Genomic DNA, 22,822 nt, shown 5'->3' with positions numbered 1-22,822 from the left:
TATGTCATTTGGGAATTGTGAATTAAAGCAACAATGAGATACCACTATACACTACAAATCCAAAAGGCTGACAACAACAAATGCTGACAAGGAGCGGAGCAACAAGAACTCTCACTCATTGGGAATGCAAAATGATAAAGTTTGACAATTTCTTACAAAGCTAAGCCTAGTCTTACTATACTATCCAGCAATCACACTCCTTGGTATTTACCCAAATTAGCTGAAAACTTATGTCCAAACAAAAACCTGCACATGAATGTTTATAGCAGCTTTATTCATAATTGCTAAAAACTGGAAGCAACCACGATGTCCCTCAATAAGTAAATGAATAAAAGAATTGTGGTATATCCCTACAACGGAATATTACTGAATGATAAAAAGAAATGAGCTTCAATCCCCCCAGGATTGAATAGGCAAAGTAAAGGGGACTTTTAGGGCAGTGAAACTATTTTGGAATGATACTGTAACAATGAATACATAACATTATGCACTTGTGAAAACCCAATTAACTGCACAACACAAAGAATGGGATTTGGATCCATGCACCAGCCAGCAGCAAAAAAAAATAAAGTGAATCCTGGTGTAAACTATGAACTTTAGTTAACAATAATGGATTAATACTAGTTCATCAGTTGTAATAAATATACCACACTAATGCAAGATGTTAGTAATAGGGGAAACTGAGTGGGAAGGGGAGTATATGGGAATTATGTACTAACTGCCTAATTTTCCTATAAACCTAAAACTGCCCTGAAAAACAAATCTACTACTTTTTTAAATAATAGTTACTATAAAACAGTAATAATGTTATTACCCCATTCTATAAAAACATTATGTCTATGCAAAGAAAAAAAAAAGTTCACTGTGGTGTGGTAAAATTAAGTCACTTTTTATTTTTTCCTTTGTCCTTTTCTAAACCTTCCACAATGAACATAAATTATACAAAATGGCTTTGAAATTGGAAAGAAAATAATTTTTTTAAGTATTCAAAAAAGTAAATGCTTTTGCAAAGCTCACTCCTCACAGATTTGTGGGTAACAGAACTCAAAAATCTAAGCTTACTTACCTTCAGGCATAACAGTCTCAGTCAGCCGTGACCCAGCAGTAGGGGCAATAGTGTTACAATGAATGTTGCTTTTCCTTCCTTCAATTGCAAGAGTATTTGCAAGACCCAGAAGACCCAGCTTTGCGGCACAATAATTTGCCTGACCAAAGTTGCCATATATTCCTGAAGCTGATGAAGTCATAATGATCCTAAAACGAAAATCAATCTCTCAATGTCATCGTTTCTATGTTTTGATAATGTTGCAACTCTAATCCTGTTCTGGTACTACTGTGCCTGTCAAAAGCAACTCTGTACACTGTCATTGGCTTCTTACAGTCATGATTCATTTATCTAAAATAACACTAATATAATAAAAGTAATCTCTCAAAATTCAACTTTTAAAAAGAACCCCTAGTCAAAACCAAATGAATTTAAGTGTAAGAATGTACATTCATTAGCTATCAAAAACAACAATAAATATTTACAAACATTAAATAAACTGGCAATGTATACGTCAAAATTTTAGCAAGAAATACTAGATAAAGCAGTTCTAATTCTTCAGTCTTCATCACTTTGCCCCTCTCCCTTTCTGGATAATATTAAATGTCTCATTAAAACAATGTTATCTCATAATCTGACCCAACCTCACTCACTCTACTTAGACCAAGTAAAACAAATCATATCATTTATTTTCAGAAACCACCAGGATCAGGATAAACTAAAAATTTCCAAAAACAACAGGCATCAGAGACAATTTGCTTCTAGTAGCTGTGTATGAACGCTAAGTTAACAGGAATGACTTTGAGACTAGAGTGCAACGGAGTGTATGAGTAAGTGTACTCGCACTGCCACATTCTGAGTTACTCACATAGCAGCAATCATGAGAAGTCCTACAGTCCCTAACCAGTAAAGACTAACTCATGTCTGACCAGCCAGCTAGCACAAAATAGCCACTCATCTCTCCGTAATTGGTGACTGGACACACAAAATGACATTTTGGCTAGAGAATAAGGTACAGCTGTATCCTCAATGTTTGTACTACCTTCTTTTTTTTTTTTTTTTTTTTTTTTTTTGTCCTTTTTGAGACCGGCCGCACCGCAATCAGCCAGTGAGCGCTGTGAGCTCACCGGTCATCCCTATAGAGAATCTGAACCCGTGGCGGGAGCGCTGCTGCGCTCCCGGCGCCACACTCTCCCAAGTGCGCCACAGGCTCGGCCCTTTTTTTGTCCTTTTTGAGACTGGCTGCACCGCGCTCAGCCAGTGAGCGCACCGGCCATCCCTATATAGGATCTGAACCCGCGGCAGGAACGCTGCTGCACTCCCAGCGCCGCACTCTCCCGAGTGCGCCATGGGCTCGGCCCTGTACTACCTTCTAAAATGCCAGCGAACAACAGGAAATTCATTAGTGAAACGTAGGAGGTGAGAAATACATAAACTGTCCTGCCAGCAACTCTGTGACAAAATGATACCAGTTTAATGAGAGGGTATGTGCCAAAACTACATTTTAAAAGGCTGCACATATCTTAAGATATTTTCCTCAACATCAAGCTATCATTTCATTAACACTTTGTATAATCCTTCCCTGTATACAAGAAACCACACACATCATCAATCTCCCGTGACAGCCACATGCCTCTGTACCTTCCATAATTCTGTTTCTTCATGTGATCCCATGCTGCTCGGGTCACTTGGAATGAGCCCCGCAAGTGAACTCTATGGATTATATCTAAAACAAGAAATTATTTTTATTATATATTTTGTCAAAAATTACATAGGCATGTCTCAGAACAAACATAAGCAATGGTTTACTTATACAAAGATGTTTATTTTATACCTAGCATTCAAAATCACCTATTGTCACACCCTCTTCTGAGTATTTTGCTTTTGTTCCTACTATGCTACCAATCAATAGCTCACACCCAGACTTACAGTTTTCCCTATAATTTACAAAATTATTATAATCTCTGTACACATCTAAATACAATGCCATCTTTAATTTATGCCTACTTTATATAAAAATTTGCTAATATAAATATTCAAAAATTTTACATATATAATTGGCACTCAACACCAATATTAGTTAAAGCATAATCATAAACCACACAGTTCATCATTAAGAAATATTTTTAAAATACTCACTATATCCCTACTTTTACCACGTTTGCAAATGAGTTAGAGAGAGAGAGAGAAGCCTGTTCTCAGAGGTTTCAATCTAATGAACAGACCATTTAGGAAATGTTGTTTAGATATACAAATCTAGATTTAATTTGATTCTTCTGTCGAGTTTTTTAATCATTCTTACTTATTTTTGCTTCAGTCTGTGGCTTCAACAAATGTTTTCATGTGTATTTGAAAAGAATGTAAGAGTGAGAAGAAGAACTTAAAACAGAAAGTGTAGTCAGGATGGTAGAATTGGTAGGATGGAATCAGAAAAGAAAATAGCCCAGTCCCATCACAGCTCTGAGAAAAGCACCAACATAAGCCCCTTCTGCCAGCAAATCTTATCTTTTTCGGGAGAAAAAAGATTTTACCGCAGTTGTGACAAGTGCAGTGGAAACTAAAAACTCTTCTTTGCTTAATTCTAAATCACAAAGATATTTTTCTTCTTTCAAAAGAACTTCTGGCAATATTCTCCAGAAGCACACTTTATAAACTATGAAACAATTGTTGCACCTGAGTTGCCGTGCCTGCCGCTGTCACAGCCAAAACCACCACTGGTTGGTTGGTTGGTTGTTTTAGTTCTGATGGTCAATGAAAGTAAGGGCAAAGAAGAGCAAAAGAAAAAAAATAATTCATAACTGTGATTTGTTCATTATCTAAACTCGATCTTTCCAACATGGCAAAGAAACACAAAATCTTTCCTATTTATTAGAAGCTTCGAAATTACATCCAGGTTTTGTCCTTTCCTACTCACATATTTCCATCATTTTTAGTGCCCTACACTCCCTTCCATATCCTACTCCTGCTGTTGAAAAAAGAATCACACAGCTAGATAAGAATGTTAAAGGCTGTTGGAAAGAGTTTATACTGGGCCGACCCCGTGGCTCATTCAGGAGAGTGCGGCGCTAGGAGCGCTGAGGCCGCAGGTTCGGATCTTATATAGGGATGGCCAGTACGCTCACCGGCTGAGCGCAGTGCAGGCAACACCAAGCCAAGGATTACGATCCTCTTACCCGTCACAAAAAAACAAAAAAGAAAGAAAGAGATTATACTGCTAGAAAATGCTGACAACCACTTGAGAAAAAGGGGGAAACGAATTGAAAGAAACAAAATCCTTTTAGATAACTTCTGCCAAAAGACTTAACATTTTCTTAATTCATCAAATGTTGAAAAAAAAATAGGCTACTTCCAATTATTGATCATTTGCAGTACAGAGCTTATTCATCATTTATATTAGCAGAAACAAAAGTAGGTAGAAGCATGATTTTCCTTAAATGTATAAATTCATCAAATATTAAAAAAGCTAAGTGGGTAGGTATATTCCACAGACATACATATTAAAAACAACTTACCCCAGTCTTCGTCACTTATCCTAGCAAAGGAACGGTCCCTCAGAATTCTAAAAAATTGATATTACATAGGGTAAGGAGCGGGGGGGGGTAGTATACACTTAAAAAATAACTGTATGCTCATTCACTAAAAATGAAAAAATACTCACCCAGCATTGTTGACCACAACATCTACAATATAAAAAAATCCAAGTCACAAATATAAAAGCAAGCATATTAATGTGCATTTGCTTACAACTCATATTTCTTTCAAAACTGGTTATCAAAACAAAATTTTATACCTATGGCAAAAAAACTCATTCACAAAAACACAAGTATTACATTATATCAGCATCTTCCTCTTAAACTTATATGAGGATATTTACATTTTCCCACCTCTACCTTCAACTTAAATACTATCAGCTTATCTATAGAACTAGCTGTGGCACGACACTTAAATTCTGAGGATTCAGAATATAAGTCATCCTTCACTTTAACCTCAAAATCCACTTGGAAGGTTAAAAGGTTAGTAGATTTGTTCCTTGCCACTCAAAAGTCAAAAGCCCCCCCCCCCAAAAAAAAGTTAGAAATTTGACACATAATTGCATTCTCTATGCATGAAGATACAAAGACAGTAATTATTTTTTAAGGTTAAACCATCATCTTGTTGCCTCACCCTATGACTTCACTCCTTTGTGGTCTCTATTCCTCTGTCAGATGATATGCGAATATGGCTCTTATGAGTTCAACCTAACATAACTAGAAAAATAAATACACTAGACCAAATAAAAAAGGAGGGAGCACATTCGATTTACAAAAGGTAAAGTTTTTCAGATTGTAAACATGTTGGGCTTATCTGCAGTAATGCTTCCCTCTAGTAATTCAGTAACCTTTAATTAAGAGTGCATGAGTTTTAAGTGGGAAGATTATCTAGAGAAACATGGACTAAACAATATATGTAAAGGGCTTCCTAAAAATGAAGATATTTATGATACCTTAATTAACTGAAAGATATTGAATCATTTCTATCCAAATCATTATAATTATACAAAAGAATCCACTGAGTCCTCTATTGCCAAAATACTGACATTTTTCTTACAAACATATTTGGGGTTTAATTGAGTTATTATAAAAAGGGAACTGAGCAAATGTGTACAAGGTTTTTAAAGTACTTAAGGTACAAAAAACAATAAACTCAAAACATATATCAATAAAATTGTCACATCAAGCTGTTTATGGAACAAGGCAGGGTATGTAAAATAATTAACTTAGAAAACAAATCTAAAATTTGATTATCAAGAAAGTGAGATGTGTCTAATAAACAAAAGTAAATTCAAAAATATTTTATGAGGAAGGTAGAAGCTGCTCTGTTAGAACCATAAAGGCAAAGAAATATCACCTATTTTTCCAAAAGCATCCAATGCTGTCTTCACAATCTTCTCTCCTGCTTCCACTGAATCTAAGGGAAAGGGATATTAGTACAAAACTTCAGCAATCTCCCTCACAAATGACTTCTAAATTCTATGGATCAGAGCACATGGTGGATGGATACTATTTACCCAACAGAATATTTCCAAAACAATACATTTATATCACAGACACAACATAATATGGATGGTCTAATACTACAAAAAAATTTAGCCCATAGACAATTCTTTAACATACAAAAAAAAAAAAAAAAAAAGGGAGAGGTGAGAAGATGAATGAGAAATATTTGGCAAATACTATCTAAAACAGCACTGTCCAATGCAACATCTTGTGAAGATGGAAATCTTCTATTTCTGCATTATCCAATATGGTAGCCACATAGCTGCACATGGCTATGGAATGCTCAAAATGTGGCTAGTGTCACAGAAAAATTAAAATTTTTATTTTATTTAATTTATATTTAATTTTAAATAGCCACGTAGGCACTTCCCCTTAAGGATGCAAATAAGAATTTGAGAGACAGGAAGGTACACATTTAATTTGAAAAAGCACGGTTAATGCTATATAACTATATATGGAAAACAAACCTGTTTTTGCAATACTAACTACAAAAAGAAAGCTCAATAAAATCTTATGGTTTTATTATTTTCTGCTAACCAGCCCAGAGAAGAGCTAACATCTGCACAGTGGTGTGTCAAACGGACTGTTGTCAACTCAACATTGCTGCCTCTTCTGTATTCTCTTTAATCACAGGTCAGAAGCCAAGAGATACAGTCAGTCCCTTACCTGGGACCCATGTAGCCCTGAGTTACATCTGCCAATAAAAGATATTCACCTAGAAGGTAAAAAAGTAGGAGAAGGCTGCAGATGCAGGCAATATTGTGAGCAGACTACAGATGTTAAGATTGACAGCACATGTAAGTGAGCTTTTGAGAATCACCCGCTGCAGGCTGAGCTGGTCACCAAAAGTTTCCCTGACCTTCACTTGCCCAGACCTCCCAACAGTTGTGTGAGCCTCTAATTCCCTACCCTTCACACTTGGAAAACCTTGAGGGGCTTATGTTTTCCTGACTAAAGCCTGACTGATACAGATTGCATATCAGAACTCGGCGGGGAGAGGAGTTTGGAATTTTTATCTTTATAAGATAGGTTTTTAAAGCTCTAGAGTTTAAAAAAAAAAAGTTGAAAACATTTTTGTTAGATGTCCAATGTAGAAAAAAAATACTAAAATGTCTCTCTCATTATTCCCTCAAAAACTTAAAACAAACCATATCCTATTTCCTTTCCCCTAAAATTTCAAAATAAAGTCACTCAAATTTTATCCTCAGCCCATAAAACCAATCTAGTTTGCAGAAAAATCAGTAAGCACTAGCATCGTAAAGTATATCTACTCAACAAGGCTCCTTACAAATACTATGAGGATCAACCCATCAGATGTAAAAGTTGCATTTGCTGTTTTTTTCTCATGCCTTTATTTAATGCCTAACTTTGACTCAAGTTTTTACAAAGATAAAAAAGTTACATATAGCAGTGACTACTTCTGCAAAACGGAATATGAAGGCTGGATACAGAAAAGGGGCATTTCACTTCTTACACTATATTATTTTAAGAATTTTTTTAAAACAATTTTTAAAAGAATTTAATATCATTCTGTGGAAATGTATTACCTTCTAACTAAAACAGGTCTTTTAAGAATAAGAACATATCCATATCTGTAATAATTTACTCGTTATATCATGTACTCATTAATAAAAATATTAGATAAACATCAGAACAAAGGTTAGAATCATGTGAAATAATCTACATCAAAAGTTTTAAAAAATCTTACATATTATATAAAATAGGTAGCCAAAGAGCTTTGGCCAACTCAGATAAAATCTAATTTCATAATTACACTAGAATGCTGAGATATTTACTAACAGATTATTAACATGGGCAATAGCATAAGTTGAAGGAAAATAAAAGAAACAGTATAGTTCTCTCAAATACCATACCATAGCTGGCCACTGCTTTTCCACCTTTCCTTCTTATTTCTTCAACAACCTTATCAGCAGCTAAGGAGCCTTTACCATATCCCCTGAAGTCCCCTCCTAAATCATTCACTGCAATGCAAAAACAAGCAAAGAATAATTAATTTCTAGACCTCCAAAGTATAAGTTGGAAAGAAAATTCTAATTAGTAGTGTATTTCTTCAGTCATCTGCCCAATTCCCTTCTACCCTACTCCCATCTTATTAAACACACCATAAAATAAGTATTTTCAAAACATGCCTCTTTGTTTTTCCATGTAGATATTTTTAAAAACAGCAAAAATACTTAAACACATGTTCATATCAAGAATTTTTAACTTTGCAATGCTTTTTATCCTTTGAAAAGAACATGATTCAACCCATTTTTTAGCAAAAAAAAGAAAGAAAAGAAAAAAATGTAAAAATCACTTTAAGTACACAGGAAAACAGTATGAAGATTCTTGAAAAAACTAAAAATAAAACTATCCCATGACACAGCAATTCCACTTCTGGGTATTTATCAAAAACAATTGAAATCAAAACAAAAAGAATTGAAACTGTCTTCAAATATCAGATATCTTCATTCCAATGTTTACTACAACACTATTCACAATAGCCAACATGTGAAAACAACCCAAATGTCCACTGACGAATGAATAAAGAAAGAAAATGTGGTATATACATGTAATGGATTATTATTCAGCATTTTTTTTAAAAAGAAAATTCTGCAATATGTGATAACATGGATGAACCCTGAAGACATTATGCTAAGTGAAATAAGTCAGTCACAGGAGAAATACTGCATGATTCTACTTATATGAGGTATCTAAAACAGTCAAACTCATAGAATCAGAGAAAAGAATGGTGGCTGCCAGGGACTGGGGAGAGGCTGGAAATGGGGAGTTGCTAACCAATGGGAATCAAGTATTCAATTATGCAAGATCAGTAAGTTCTAGAATTCTGCTGTACAACACAGGGCTTGTAACATTACTGTATTGTGTACTTAAAAATTTAAGAGAGTAGATCTCACGTTAAGTGTTCTTACCACAATAAAATTAAAAAATAAAGAACAGAAAGATTAAACATACAATGTTTAAGGCATGGATTAATCATTAACAGGGCTGAAATTAAATGTCCAAATATATGATTTCTTGACATCTTAAACCTTAAACTCTAGCAGCATGAAGTTTTTTGTTTTAAAATAAACTATAGAGCAAAGACACAAACAGTCTACAGTAATAGAGAAGGTTAGAAGAGCCATTTATGCTTCAAAGATTACAGAGAGACTCATAAGTAACCCAAAGATGGCATAAGACAAAACCATACAAACACCCATTATATTTTTGCCAGGACTTCAAAACTCTAACATATACATATATATGCTTTGGATATCATGTAAAGCCTACATCTAAATTTAAAAAATCCCACAGCAAAAGAAATATGGTGAAATGGTTATATATTAACAACTAATTAAATATAACACTTGAAGAAACTAAAAATCCTAAAACTCCTTCAAAGACTAAATAAAGAACTATAATCACATTGAGAAACAGCAAATGTCTCACACATTAGCTGCTTTACTATTATATTCCCAAGATCCCTAATGTTTAAAAAAAATCAAGAGACAATCAATCAGATAAATTCTCAGTAATATGCTCTAACAAATAAACCAAAACAATTTGCTATAATCTTCTTTTCCAAAGGAAAATAGAGGGTCTCTGTTCAAAAAACCTCCTTGTACACTAGAGTTCTAATCTTAAATCCCTAAAGAATAAAATGTACTGTATTATTTTTTTCATAATCCATATTAAAATTTGGTGAGATTTGTATATGAGTTAAAATGTTAAAAATAAAAATAGTAGCAACAGTATTCTTAACAAAATAATTAATGAACAAGAAGCATTATTTAAAAGATAATGAGGCCGAGCCCGTGGCGCACTCGGGAGAGTGCAGCGCTGGGAGCACAGGGAGGGTTGACCGGTGCGCTCACAGCGCTCACTGGCTGAGTGCAGTGCAGCTGGTCTCAAAAAGGACAAAAAATAAATAAGTAAATAAATAAATAAAAGATGATGATTACAAATACTATTTTTAAAAAATAATGACTCTTTTGTTGGACTAGGGTGAGGGTTGAAAGTGGAATTGGGTGGTTAAGGAAGTAAAGGGAAGATACAGAGGAAAAAGACAATGCTTGGCCACTCTTAAAATAAGGTAGAGCAAATGTGTTTTCACTTAACTTTTTTTCTTTTTTAAAAGGAAATGAGTTTTTCAAAATGTGGACTGGGATATATTTTTTTCTAACAATGTAATAGTATCAGTCTTACTAAAATTAAAAAATGCTGCAAAGACACAAAATAATGTGAAAAGGCTTACATCAACCCTCAAGAGATGAAAAAAGTGATAACACTCTCAAAAGACTGAATTTGTATTAACTGTTCATGTTCATACAATTATTCAAATAACAGAAAACTACTGGCTAAAAAATACCAAGATTGTGATGTCATCAAAATGGCAGAACAGATGGTCCCCAGTGTCACTCTCCTCTGCAATTAACCAATTTACAACTATTAAAAAGCAAAAGATTGCCAACCTGGGAATTCTAGAGCTCAGGATAAGAAAGGAGAAACCCTCAGAGTTTATGAGGGAGAAACAGCATTGAGACCAGACACGAAAAAAGACAAAAGACAAAAAAAAAAAAAAAAACAGCATTGAGAGGAAGAAGAAACTGCTTCAACTGTTTCAAGCACCAGCAGCTTCAGGGCCCACCCTGTGAGAGGTAGGAAGCTAAAACACACAGAACAGTAGCCAGCAAAAGCCACAGCTGAGCCATTTGCATGAAGTTGCCTGGAGTCTGCAGGGGAGAAGAGGGCCTCGGAGTACACCATACCAGCTACCAGGCCAGCGAGAACACTGACAGGGTTCCCAGAACCACACAGGAGGGGACACAGCTGACCAAAGAAAGGAACCACCCAAAGGCTGGTGAGTCATCAAAAGGGACCTGCACACAGCCCACCCCACAGGAATCGTCTGGAGTACAGAAGGCAGTCTGGCCTGCCAGGAGAACACTGGAGTGCAGCATGAACAGCTGATCTGCCTTCCAATCAGCACAGGCCCACTCCATGGAGACTGATCAGGGTGACAGAACTGCAGGGGGGGCAGTTTACTGGAAAGACTCAGACTTGGACCCAAATTTCCACACAGCCCAGGTGTATCTGACCTCACAAGACCTGGAAGTGATTACAAGGCCAACAATTAAAATCCGGTCCACACAAAAAGCCTTCCACAGAGAATCAGCAGCAAAGCGACAATTTAGCATCACTACAGAGCTCAAGTGCTGGTCCCCATAGGAAGTTCCCCCAGTTTTGGAATTAACCAAAACCACGGACCAGTAACAAAACTCTGATTTGTTCACCACCAAAAGAACACCTATAAAACCTAGAAAAGGTAGCAGTCTCCTTAAATGCCCAGGAATCAACGGAAAGATTCAAAGATCAAGAAAGTACAGAGAAATATGACACCAACAAAGCAAATGAACCACCAACAATGGACCCAGAGGAACAGCAGATTCATGAAACATCTGACAGACAATTCAGAATAACTCTCTTAGGATGTTCAGGAAGTCACGAGAAAATACAGAAAGAAAATTAAACAATATCTGGAAAACAATTCAAGAGCAGAATGAGAAACTTGACAAAGGAATAGAATCAACTTTTTAAAAAAAAAGAAATTCTAGAAATAAAGAACACATTATCTGAACTGAAAAACTAGATAGAAGGCTCTAACAGTAGACTTAAACAGAGGAAATATTCAGTGAGCTCAAAGACAGAACATATGAAATTATCAAATCAGAGGAGCAAAAATAAAACAGAAATACAGCAAATATAGGACTCCATCAAGCAATATAACCTCTACATAACTGGCATACCCAAAGGAGAAGAAAAAGGAAGAGATGTAGAAAGCATATTCAAGGAAATAATGGTTGAAAATTTCCCAAGTATGGAGAAAGGTGACAGCATTCAGGTACAGGAAGCTCAAAGGTCGTCAATCAAATTAATTGCAAGGAAGAATACCCCAAGACACATTGTAATCAAATTATCAAAAACCAAAGGGGAAAAAAAAAAGACAAGAAAGAATACTAAAAGCAGCAAGAGAAAAGAAACACATAACATTCAACAGAGCCCCAATACATGTCTCAATGGATTTCTCAGCAGAAACGCTACGGGCCAGAAGAGTATGGGATGATATGTTCAGGATGCTGAAGGAAAAAGACTATCAGCCAAGAATTCTCTATCCAGCTAAACTAACCTTCAAACATGAAGGAGAAATAAAGTCTTTCCCAGACAAACAAAAGCCAAGGGAATTCATCAACACTAGATGTGTACTACAAGAAACACTAAAGGGAGTTCTTCAACCTGAAAGAAGACAATGTTAAGCAGCAACAAGAAAACATCTGAAAGTATATAACTCATTAATAAAACTAAGTTCACAGACAACCTCAGAATATTCCAATGTCATAAGGGTGGTGAATAAACCACTTACATCCTTAGTATAAAAACTAAAGGACAAACCTAACAAGACACTAACATATACAACAACCATACAAGAGATGGGCAATATAAAAAGATGTAACTTGAAACAACAAATTGCCAAAAGTCAGGGGAAATGACACCAAAGCAGAGAGTTGGCTTTGGTTTTTCTTTTTTCTTAGATATCAAACTTAAGTTGTTATTAATCTAAAATAATCTGTTGTAAGTACAATGTATTTTTTGTAACCATAACCATAACTTTTGTAACCATAACCAAAAATTTATCAGAGACATACTAAAAATAAATGGTGAGAAATCAAAATACAGTGCTAGAGAAAACCAATCACAAAGGAAGAAGGAAGATTGGCAAATAGAATCAACAAAATAACCATAAAAAAAGGAACACATGATCTCACTCACATGTGGAATCTTTAAAAACAAAAGTGGTTTTCATAGGAAGTAGAGTAGAATAATGGTTACCAGAGGCTGGGAGGGGAGGAAGGGAGCAGGGAGCAGAAGTGCTGGATTAACAGGTACAAAACTATGCTGTCTGACCTAAGTGAATCATTGTGCAGCATATGCATGTATTGAAACAACATACTGTACCCCACAAATATGTACTAGTAAACGTTAAAACTAATTCTTAAAAAATCAAGATGTTCAAACATGCAGCTAACAGTCTTTTATGGCTGTTTTAAAATAAGCACAGGAAAGTTCAAAAGAAAATTAGCAAACGTGATATATATGTTAAGAAAGAATTGTTCAATTGTGCAGTGAAACACTACCCCCAAGTGGAAATTTTACAAAGTGCTTCCAAACAGGTAAGCATTGAAGCCTGGAAAAGTAATTTATTAAGACTAATGATGTGCAGTTAAACAATATTACAACAGATTTATTCAAAACAAGTCTCTACATTGGTTAGCACTAAATTAACACTAACCCAGTCAGTCATCCCTCTATCACCAGAGCTCAATCACAGGAAGTAGTGGTTATATGCTGAAGTGCTTGGACAGCAACGATGTTAAAAAGAGTTTTTGCAATGACATATGAAGAGAAATGTATCCACACTATGTGACACTGCTTAAATGTATAACTGAAATTCTAGTAATAATAATAATACCAACAACTTATACTGGTATGTGTGTTCTTCACATTTTCAAAGAATGACTATGTACAATGATGCATTTAATCTCCCTCTAGCTTTTTAAGTGATTGGCAGTAACAAGTGTTCCTATTTTCACAGATGAGAGAAAACAGTTTGGAAAAGATTAGGTATCTAACCTCAGGCTCCTAGGCTATATAAAATGGCAAAATTTAGACTAGAACCTGGACCTACTACAATACTACTCTGCTCCCCTATGCTGTAAGCAAGTTTCTTTTCTCCTAAAAAAAAAAAAAAAAAAAATTATATATATATATATATACACACACACACACATATATATATATTATTATTATTATTATTTCCACCAGGAAAAAAAATCAAATTTGCTGGCGAAGATATAGAGGAAAAGTTAGACCAGCCACCCCACTAAACAAATAGCTTTTTAAAAGATAGTAAAAATGGTAAGATTATGATACGTAAGGATAGAATCTTTTCAGTTGAAACCATCAAAATATTCCAAAGTGTCATAGATTTGTAATTTCTCCATACAAAATCCAGTTTGGTTTGAACTGAAGGTTCTTTTAAGACACAAAATATTTTCCCTATTTCTGTCATTTTAAGTAACACAGTGACCTGAATAGCCTATTAAAGATTATAGAAGTTTTCCCTAAAAATCCAACCTCAAAATTCTATTAAATATCTGCTATATTGGGAATGTAAGCATCCAGGGAATTCTAAAATACACCTAGATCTTATAAAAAGTATTCAATAAGTAGGTAAATGGATAAATAAATATAAAGTACAAAATTATCAAGCAAAGACAGCCTGAAAAATAAGACCACATGTTTGTAAGAATGCCTGTTCCCCCAAATCTTCACATTGTCTATTATCATTCTTTTCAGTCTGACAAATAACTATAAATTGTAGCTTATTATTTTAATTTACATTTCTTTGAGCATTAGTAAAGCAATATTTTATTTTCATGGGCTTACTGGCTTTTTCTTTATATTTCTTATTGTTTTGCCTGTTTAGTCCACATTTTATTTGGGGTATTCATCTTTGTTATAAACTTTGTGTCCTTTATTTTTAAAAGATTTTAATTCTTTTGTTATACGTTGCAAATCATAAATTCCTTTACTAAAATGTTGACAAATAAAGGTCACGTCTGAGCATCAATATTACTTGATGAGTGTTCTGTACACTGTTTTTCAGTGTATCGTTATATAAACCAGATTGAGAAATCTGGATTTGTCTTATTTAATAATCCTGTTTGCTCAATATGTCTTTATTCTTAGAAACTGGTTTTCTTGTTCTTTCTCTCTGTCCTTCCCAGCCTTCTCTGACTACTGGCTCCAAAGACTACAGAAAGAAATGTGCTAGGGTCTCCTGTTATCAGGGCTGCTAAACCAGCTGAGGGGACATGTCTCACTTTTAGTTTACACAAAAAAATGCAAATCAAACCGAGCGTTATCTTCTTCAAACTGTCCCCCTCTTCTCAGAGTCACTTCACTGCTGTGTAAGACTTCCTTCCCCCAGGCACTCTATCCCTTCTTCCATTTCTGAATAGCTCAGGCCACTGAGTCATTAGTTCTTGTCAACAATTTCATTAGAATTCTTTACATGTTTATTGTGTTCCTACTCTGTATCCAGCACTGTCCTGGGTGCTTTGGACTCAAAACAGACAGTTTATGTACTGAGAAGTTGCCAGTTCTTTTTAGGAACTATCTCCACTTCTTTACTGTTCTATCGTTTCATGCCTAGATTACTGGAGTTGCTTCCCAGGTAGTCTTTTGCCTCCAGTCTTAACCTATCATCAGACTGTTGCTGCGTAATGTTCCTAATGTGGCCTTTACACTATGTCAGTCCCTTGCTCAAAAACTGCAGAGGATTTCCCTATTATTCACTGCCTAACGTGAAAGATACCCTGTAGTCTGGCCTCACGTTAAAGCTTCGATTTACCACAGGCACTTCCTTCTTTTTGCTGTAGACCAGTGTGGAAAATTATGTATATAGGAATTTCTGACTCTCCACTTACCTACCAAGAGTAATAATGTTATAAAGCTTTACGTTTGTAGAGTGCTTTAAAATTACACTTACACATATTCATGTTCATATACATACTCAATCCAAGGATTTGTCACTACGGCACATCTATTAGCAATGACAAATCTATAAACTACTCTTATTTCCAAAGTAAAATGGTGCTTCCTAATTCTGCAAAATCAGAATAACTTTTAAATATAATTATTATGTGACATCCTTTGTCCTGAGTAATCCAAGTATATATAAGAAGGGCAATATCATATTATAAATATATTTATTTTTTGGAGGGATTATTTACTTTTTTATGCTTTAAAGAAACTCATACTGTGCAGAACCAAAAAGTCCTTTTTTACTCTTGCCCCTACCCTAATCTCTACCAGAGGTACCTGCTATTAACTATTTCTTGGATGTCTTTCCATACATTCCTGTTTCTTATACTTGATGCCTTTTCTGCCATTTTGATATAAAGTTTCCTATAGCAAACAATAGCATTAAGAATCATTTCATTGATTTTAGAGCGGTGGGCCTGATGGGGATTTTTTTTTTCCTGTATTTTGTTTATGCCTTGACTGCTACCAAAAAGTATTTGAAGTGACTTATATATAAAATGCAAGTGTGATAGGACTATTAAAGAAGGGGAAAATTAACAAGAAGTTATGTCAGGGAAAGACAAGCATACTGAAAGCAAAAACTAATGGCAGTTACTCTGGGGAAAGTGTCAGGTTTACTCTCAAGCTTCTTAACAGCCAAGGAAACAGGAGAAAACATATAGTTACACTGCTTTCAGTGTTTGGTAGAAAGATACAATCACCTTAGTTCATCAGGAATCTTTTCCAGAATGGTCATGTATGTATCTAAATATGTGAAAGACTCCAAAATGTGGTGGTAGTTCAAAGAGCAGTAACTTGAGTTAGATCCCTTTAACTGATTTTCTTTGCCTCAACAAGAAGGCATCAAAGGTATCCTTAAAGGAAGACGAAAAGTGAAAATGAGAGACTGTTATCCAGAGTTCAGTCCTCTGACCTCTTCTGTTTATCTGTAGTCACTACCTAGGTAATCTGATCCAGTCTCTTAGCTTTAAATACCATTTATAGGGCCGGCCCGGTGGCGCACTGGATAGTGCGCCGCTTGGGAAGCGCGGCGGCGCTCCTGCCCGAGGGTTCGGATCCTACATACAGACTGGTTCCCGCTCACTGGCTGAGCGAGGCACGGGAGCAACGCCGAGGGTTGCAATCCCGTTGCCGGTCCCCGGTCCGGTACGGGGGCAACACTGAGGGTTGCGATCCGTTGCCGGACACGGAAAAAGACAAAAGACAAAAAAAAAAAAAAAATACCATTTATAACCTGAGAATACTCAGATTTATGTATCATATATCTAGCCTCCACATGTCCCCCCAACTACAAAGCCCTACATCCCACTGCCTACCTGTGGAATATACTATAAAACAAATGCACCTCACAGGGCCTGGTTTTCCAAAGTCTTGCAGTTTCAAATATTGACCTTGCAAGGACAGGAAATTTTCCTCGGGCTATAAGTCTCTGGCGTAAGATAAAGATTTGTGGCACAGCAGGTTGCTGGCTCAAAGACAGACTTGTTACTGATTGTTATGTAAAGACACTGAGAAACTGCTAGAGGGAAAAGGAATGTTTGTTAAGACCAAAGCTTTTGTTGATAGCCTTACTGGAATGTCACCTGGCTTGTTTCACTGAAAGTTACCAGCCTATATTGTTAAACTAAAACCCCACCTTTGTTCTCTTCCTGTAACTTCCTGGTCTGGAGGATAAAGGCAGGAAGAGAACCCCAATTCGGCATTAATTTTCCCAAGGAAGGGATCTCTCTTGCTGGAGGAAAAGCTAACCACTTAGGGGCTTCTCACTGCTCAGAAGAGATGGGTTTGAGTAATCCTTTACGTCTCTGTCACCCAGGGGAAGTGGGGTGACAAATCCGTGGGAGGCGAAGCAACACAAAGCAACTCCTACCTAGTATCTCCATCTGAAAGTCTAATAGGAATGTCTCTTCTCTTCCAATCTGTTGCTCCTTCAGTCTTTCCTATGTCAGTAAATGGCCACTCTATCCTTTCACATGTTCAACTCAAAAACCTTGGAATCATCCCTGACTTCTTTTTCCCTTACAATCCACAAACTATCAACAAATCCTACCATACCCTCCTTTAAAATATGTCCAGAATTTAACCTCTTTGCACCACCTCCATCCCCACCACCCAATCTAAACCACCACTATCTCTTATGTGGATTATTGCAATAGTCTCTGACTGGTCTCTATGCTTCCACTTTTTTTTTTTTAATGGAAAATTACAAAGCATATACCAAAAGAATAGTATAATAAACCCAATGTGTCTATTCTCCACTTCCACTCTTGCTCCATTACAACCTAGTAGCAACAAGAATGATCCATTTAATACTTAAATCAGGTCATCTTGCTCCTCTATTCACACCCTCCAGTGGCTCCCCATCTCAATCAGGGTAAGAGCCAGTCCTTACTCTGAACTAAACAGCCCTTGTGATCTAGCCTCCTGCAACCTCCCTGCTTTCATCTCTTGCTTTTGTTCCCCTTGCTAACCTTGCTCACTCAGCCACACTGGCCCCCTTTCTAACCATGAAACACACCAAGCCTGCTCCTGCCTCAGCACCAGCTGCTCCCCCAGAAACTCTTGGGACCCAAATCTTGCAAGGCACACTCTTTCACTTCCTGCAGGTCTCTCCTCAAAAGTCCTCTTTCTATCCCATTCACTCTTATTTTTTTCTCCATAGCACCTACCATTATCTACTGTATTTTTTACATATGTATTTATTATCTGTCCCTCTGCTACCCCCCACTAGAATGTAAGCTCCATGAAGTAGGCACCCTGTTTTTATTCCCACTATATTCCCCCAGCATCCAGAACAGTGCTTGCTACATAACAGGCACTCAATAAATACTTATTGGTTGAATAAATGAATCCATTCGATGCTAAGTCAATTAGCTTTATTACTTTTTTTTCAATCGGGCTTTTAAAATGATAAATAAGAGCTATTCTAAAGCTATTCAAAGGTTTTCCCCTATAACCTGGGTTGGTGACGGTCATGGAGACATTTAGGGGAGATAAGGGTATTGTGTATAGGGCTCATTCATTATAAGCTGGAATCCACATGTGCTTCTTGTGTTATATAAGTTTAACTTATTTACTCAATCAGCTTATATTCTTGATCACTAAGCAAAGCACTATGCTTACACATGCAGAGAATATATCGGTGCCTAAAGCAGCCCTTTTTCTTCAAATGCCTATAGGAGAAACATGTTTTATAAAAGGGGGCTGGGATGCCCCCTGAGTGAACAAGACCTCAGGTTCACTTGATACATCTAGTTCTTGAGCACAGTGCCTAGTACATGACACTAATATTGGTTCCTTTCTCTTCCTTCTACAAAGGGCTTTAATTTTTATGTCATTTAACCTCACCATAATCCTAGAAAGTAAGACAACTACAGAGAGATCATGTAATTAGGCAGCAGAGCCAGGATTTGAAGCCTGACCTGACTTCAAGGGCAATACAGTTTCCACACTAACGTTCACTTCCCAGCTGTCAGCATCACACGATGATTTAAAAACACAGGCTCTGGCATCAACCCACGAGAATTTAAGACTCAGCTTCACCAGTTATTATGCAACTGCAGCATGGAAAAGAAGTCAAGTAATTTTACTTTAAAGGATTGTAATTGAATTTACCCAAAGGTGTTACTTCTTTAATTCAAGAGAAGAAAACTTTCTGCCTTCCTTACTAAGAAGAGGTTCTTCTTGCTGGAACACTTCAGCCTTTCTTTTATTCATGTCCTCAAGATAAAACTTACTATTCAAGGAACTGGATATGGCTCATCTACTAAGGAAACCTCAAAACTATTCAATTCCCAGCACCTACTTCAATATGTGCCAACGTTTCCTGAAAGTTGTAATTTATACAAAATCAAATGTCCCTTGTTACAGTAACAGCATAAGGCTTAGTAGTTCTTATACCCAAATTTAAGTATTCCATAATGCCTTATATGATGGAATACAAAACACAGCCATCATATTAACATGAAATTAGACAATATCTTAAAAGATTCACTTAACTGTGGACTTGGTCAAGTGATTTCCTTCAGCCAATGAAACATGAATGAAAGTGGCACACCACTTCTGAACAGAAGCTTTAAGAGCCATCAAATAGATCCACTATTTCCCCTCTGCACCAAAAACAACGACGTCCCAGATAGGAGCTGCTCCTTCAGCTGGGATCCCAAAATGAGGAAGACACATAAAGCACAGCCACGGATGACCAGAGCTAAAAGGTCACATAAGCATGAGATAATCCTTTATTATTGTAAGCCAGTGAGATTTAGAGGTTGTTAATCTAGAATAACCTAGCAAAAGATGACTTATATGAGAAACAACCTACTGTATCTCTTAAGATCTTACTTTTTATTGGCCTCTGAGCTGGTCAAAAAATAATCTGATTAATCACTTTTCCAAAAACAAAACAAAAAAACTCTGATATCACCATAACATCATAGGTTTGCTTATTCTTCTTTACTATCTTTTGCTTACTCGGGTAAAAATTATGCTAAGCAGAAACAAATTAACAGAGGAGAAATGTTAGTGCATGTGGTGCAACCAGGAAGTAGGGTGTCTATGTGAGCATGTAAAAAAGCTAAAGTAGAGGGTAGTCATGGTAAGGAAGAACACAAGATGTTGGTGGCCTAGAAAGTTCACAGGTAGGACACAGACAAAAAAGGTATAGGAAACATCAGTCAAAAGTTCAGCAGTGTCATGTAGACTGAAATCTCCCCTTCAACAGTAAACTAAACCTGGCTTCCAGCCAAGTTTAGCAAATATTTTTCTTCTGCCTTCTTTGACTTTCACTAGGACTTGCTGCAATATCATCTCTACTATCATAAGGTAATAAGAGAAAAAGTAGAAATATTGTTCCTGTTTATTTTATATTTTTCTTAGAACTCACACACTCCTAATCTGAATTTAATAAATTCAAAGGAAATAGGGAAATATGCATTACTATAAAATTTTTTATAAAACAAGTTAGTAAAAATATATATTAAATAAAAATATATAAATATATATATTTATAAATACATAAATAATAAAAATATATATTAAAAAATATCTTAGTCAAAGCAAAAAAAAAATTTATTCAACCAATATTAGACACACCAGCCTCTCCCCCCAAAAAGAGACTACATCAACAATAAAAGAACCAATGAACAAAGTACCTTTCTTTGCACAAGGCAAAATTCTAGGTCCTTTTAAGAGATATGAAAGATAAAACAAAATCTCTGCACTTAACAGAATTGAGTAGAAAAGAAATAAATAAATAAAAAGTTATAAGGTAAAAATATTAAGAACTAAATAGCAACATAAAAAAAAAAAAAAAAAAAAGAACACCAAGGTCAAGGTTTTGGATCCCTGTACCAGCCAGTAACCAAAAAAAAAAATAATAAGAAGAAATAGTAACAGCACATGTCTTTAGGCCCAACATGAAATATTCTTGGATGGGCCGGCCCGGTGGCGCACTGCTATAGTGCACCGCTTGGGAAGCGCGGCGGCACTCCCGCCGAGGGTTCGGATCCCACATACAGACCGGTTCCCGCTCACTGGCTGAGCGAGGCGCGGGAGCAACACCGAGGGCTGCGATCCCGTTGCCGGTCCCGGTCCGGTACGGGGGCGACACTGAGGGTTGTGATCCGTTGCCGGACACGGAAAAAGACAAAAAAAAGAAAAGAAATATTCTTGGAAAAATTAAGCAAACAGAACCTGAAATACACACTCCCTATCCAAATACTACAATGTCAAAATTTGTCCTTGAAGTAAGAAGCAGATGGAATTAGTGGGCACTGGCTATGATCTTGAACAAGGAACATCCAAAGTCTCTGTGTCCCTTCCAGAAAATAAGCTACACATCCACACTGAGGAAGAAGAGTACAGTTGGCCTTCAGTATCTGTGGGTTCCACATCCACAGACTCAACCAATCACAAATGGACAATATTTTTTAAAAGTAATAATAAATAATAATAATAATAAATGCAAATTAAAAAACACAATATAACAACTATTTATGTAGCATTTACATTGTATTAGGTATTATAAATAATTTAGAAATAATTTAAAGTATATGGGAGGATTTGCATAGATTATGTGCAAATACTACACCATTTTACGTCACGGACTTGAGCACCTGCGGATTTGGTATTTGTAGTGGTCCTGGATTCAATTCCCAATGGATACCAAGCGACAACTGTATATTAAATGTCCTGCTTGTTTAGAAAACCTGGTTGCTTGCTTATCTTCTGTTACACGTACATATCTAGTTTTATAGCACTTTACCTTATTGTGCTTCATAGACACTGCATTTTTCACAAACTGAAGATTTGTGGCAACCCTGCACTGAGCAAATCTATTGACAACAACATGTACTCACTTCATTTCTCTGCATCATATTTTGGTAATTCTCACAATATTTCAACCTTTTTCTTTATTATCATATCCATTATGGTGATCTGTGATCAGTGATCTTTCTAATTGTTTTGGGGTGCCACGAACCACACCCATCTAAGATGGTAAATTTAATCAACAAACATTGTGTGTATTCTGACTGCTCTACCAACCAGCCATTCCAATTTCCCTCCCTCTCCTTGGGCCTCTCTATTCTCTGAGATTCAACAATACTGAAATTAGACCAATTTCAGTACGATGGCCTCTAAGTGTTCAAGTGAAAGGAAAAGTCACAAGTCTCACTTTAAACCAAAAGCTAGAAATGATTGAACTTACTGAGAAAAGCATGTCAAAAGCCAAGATAGGCTGAAGGCTAGGCCTCTTGTGTCAAACAGTGAACCAAGTTGTGAATGCAAAGGAAAAGTTCTTGAAGGAAATTAAAAGTGCCATTCCAGTGAATACATGAATGACAAAAAAGCAAAACAGCCTTATTGCTGATATGGAGAAAGTTTTAGTGGTCCAGGTAGAACATCAGACCAGCCACAACATCCTTTTAAGCCAAAGCCTAATCCAGAGCAAGGCACTAACTCTCTTCAATTCTATGAAGCCTGAGAGGTGATGAAGCTGCAGAAAAAAAGCTGGAAGCTAGCAGAAGTTTGCTTATGAGGTTTAAGGGACAAATCCATCTTCATAACATGAAAG

The 22,822-nt window shown here is 36.2% G+C and overlaps 1 protein-coding gene across 1 annotated transcript in view; it reads right to left on the bottom strand.

The window, feature by feature from the left end:
- Positions 1–22,822, bottom strand: part of HSD17B4 (hydroxysteroid (17-beta) dehydrogenase 4) — an 88,305-nt gene that overhangs the window by 59,991 nt on the left and 5,492 nt on the right. The window contains exons 3-8 of the mRNA XM_008590509.1: positions 7,956–8,063; positions 5,933–5,992; positions 4,704–4,725; positions 4,558–4,604; positions 2,687–2,771; positions 1,067–1,254 (exon numbers count right to left, since the gene is read on the bottom strand). Of these exons, the coding sequence (XP_008588731.1) occupies positions 1,067–1,254; positions 2,687–2,771; positions 4,558–4,604; positions 4,704–4,725; positions 5,933–5,992; positions 7,956–8,063 (510 nt within the window). The remainder of the gene's footprint in view (positions 1–1,066; positions 1,255–2,686; positions 2,772–4,557; positions 4,605–4,703; positions 4,726–5,932; positions 5,993–7,955; positions 8,064–22,822) is intronic.

Source organism: Galeopterus variegatus, unplaced genomic scaffold (genome assembly GCF_000696425.1).
Source record: "Galeopterus variegatus unplaced genomic scaffold, G_variegatus-3.0.2 Scaffold6169, whole genome shotgun sequence".
Lineage (NCBI taxonomy): Eukaryota > Metazoa > Chordata > Mammalia > Dermoptera > Cynocephalidae > Galeopterus > Galeopterus variegatus.
The sequence above is the reverse complement of the archived record's forward strand: the minus strand, read 5'-3'. Positions and strand labels throughout refer to the sequence as shown.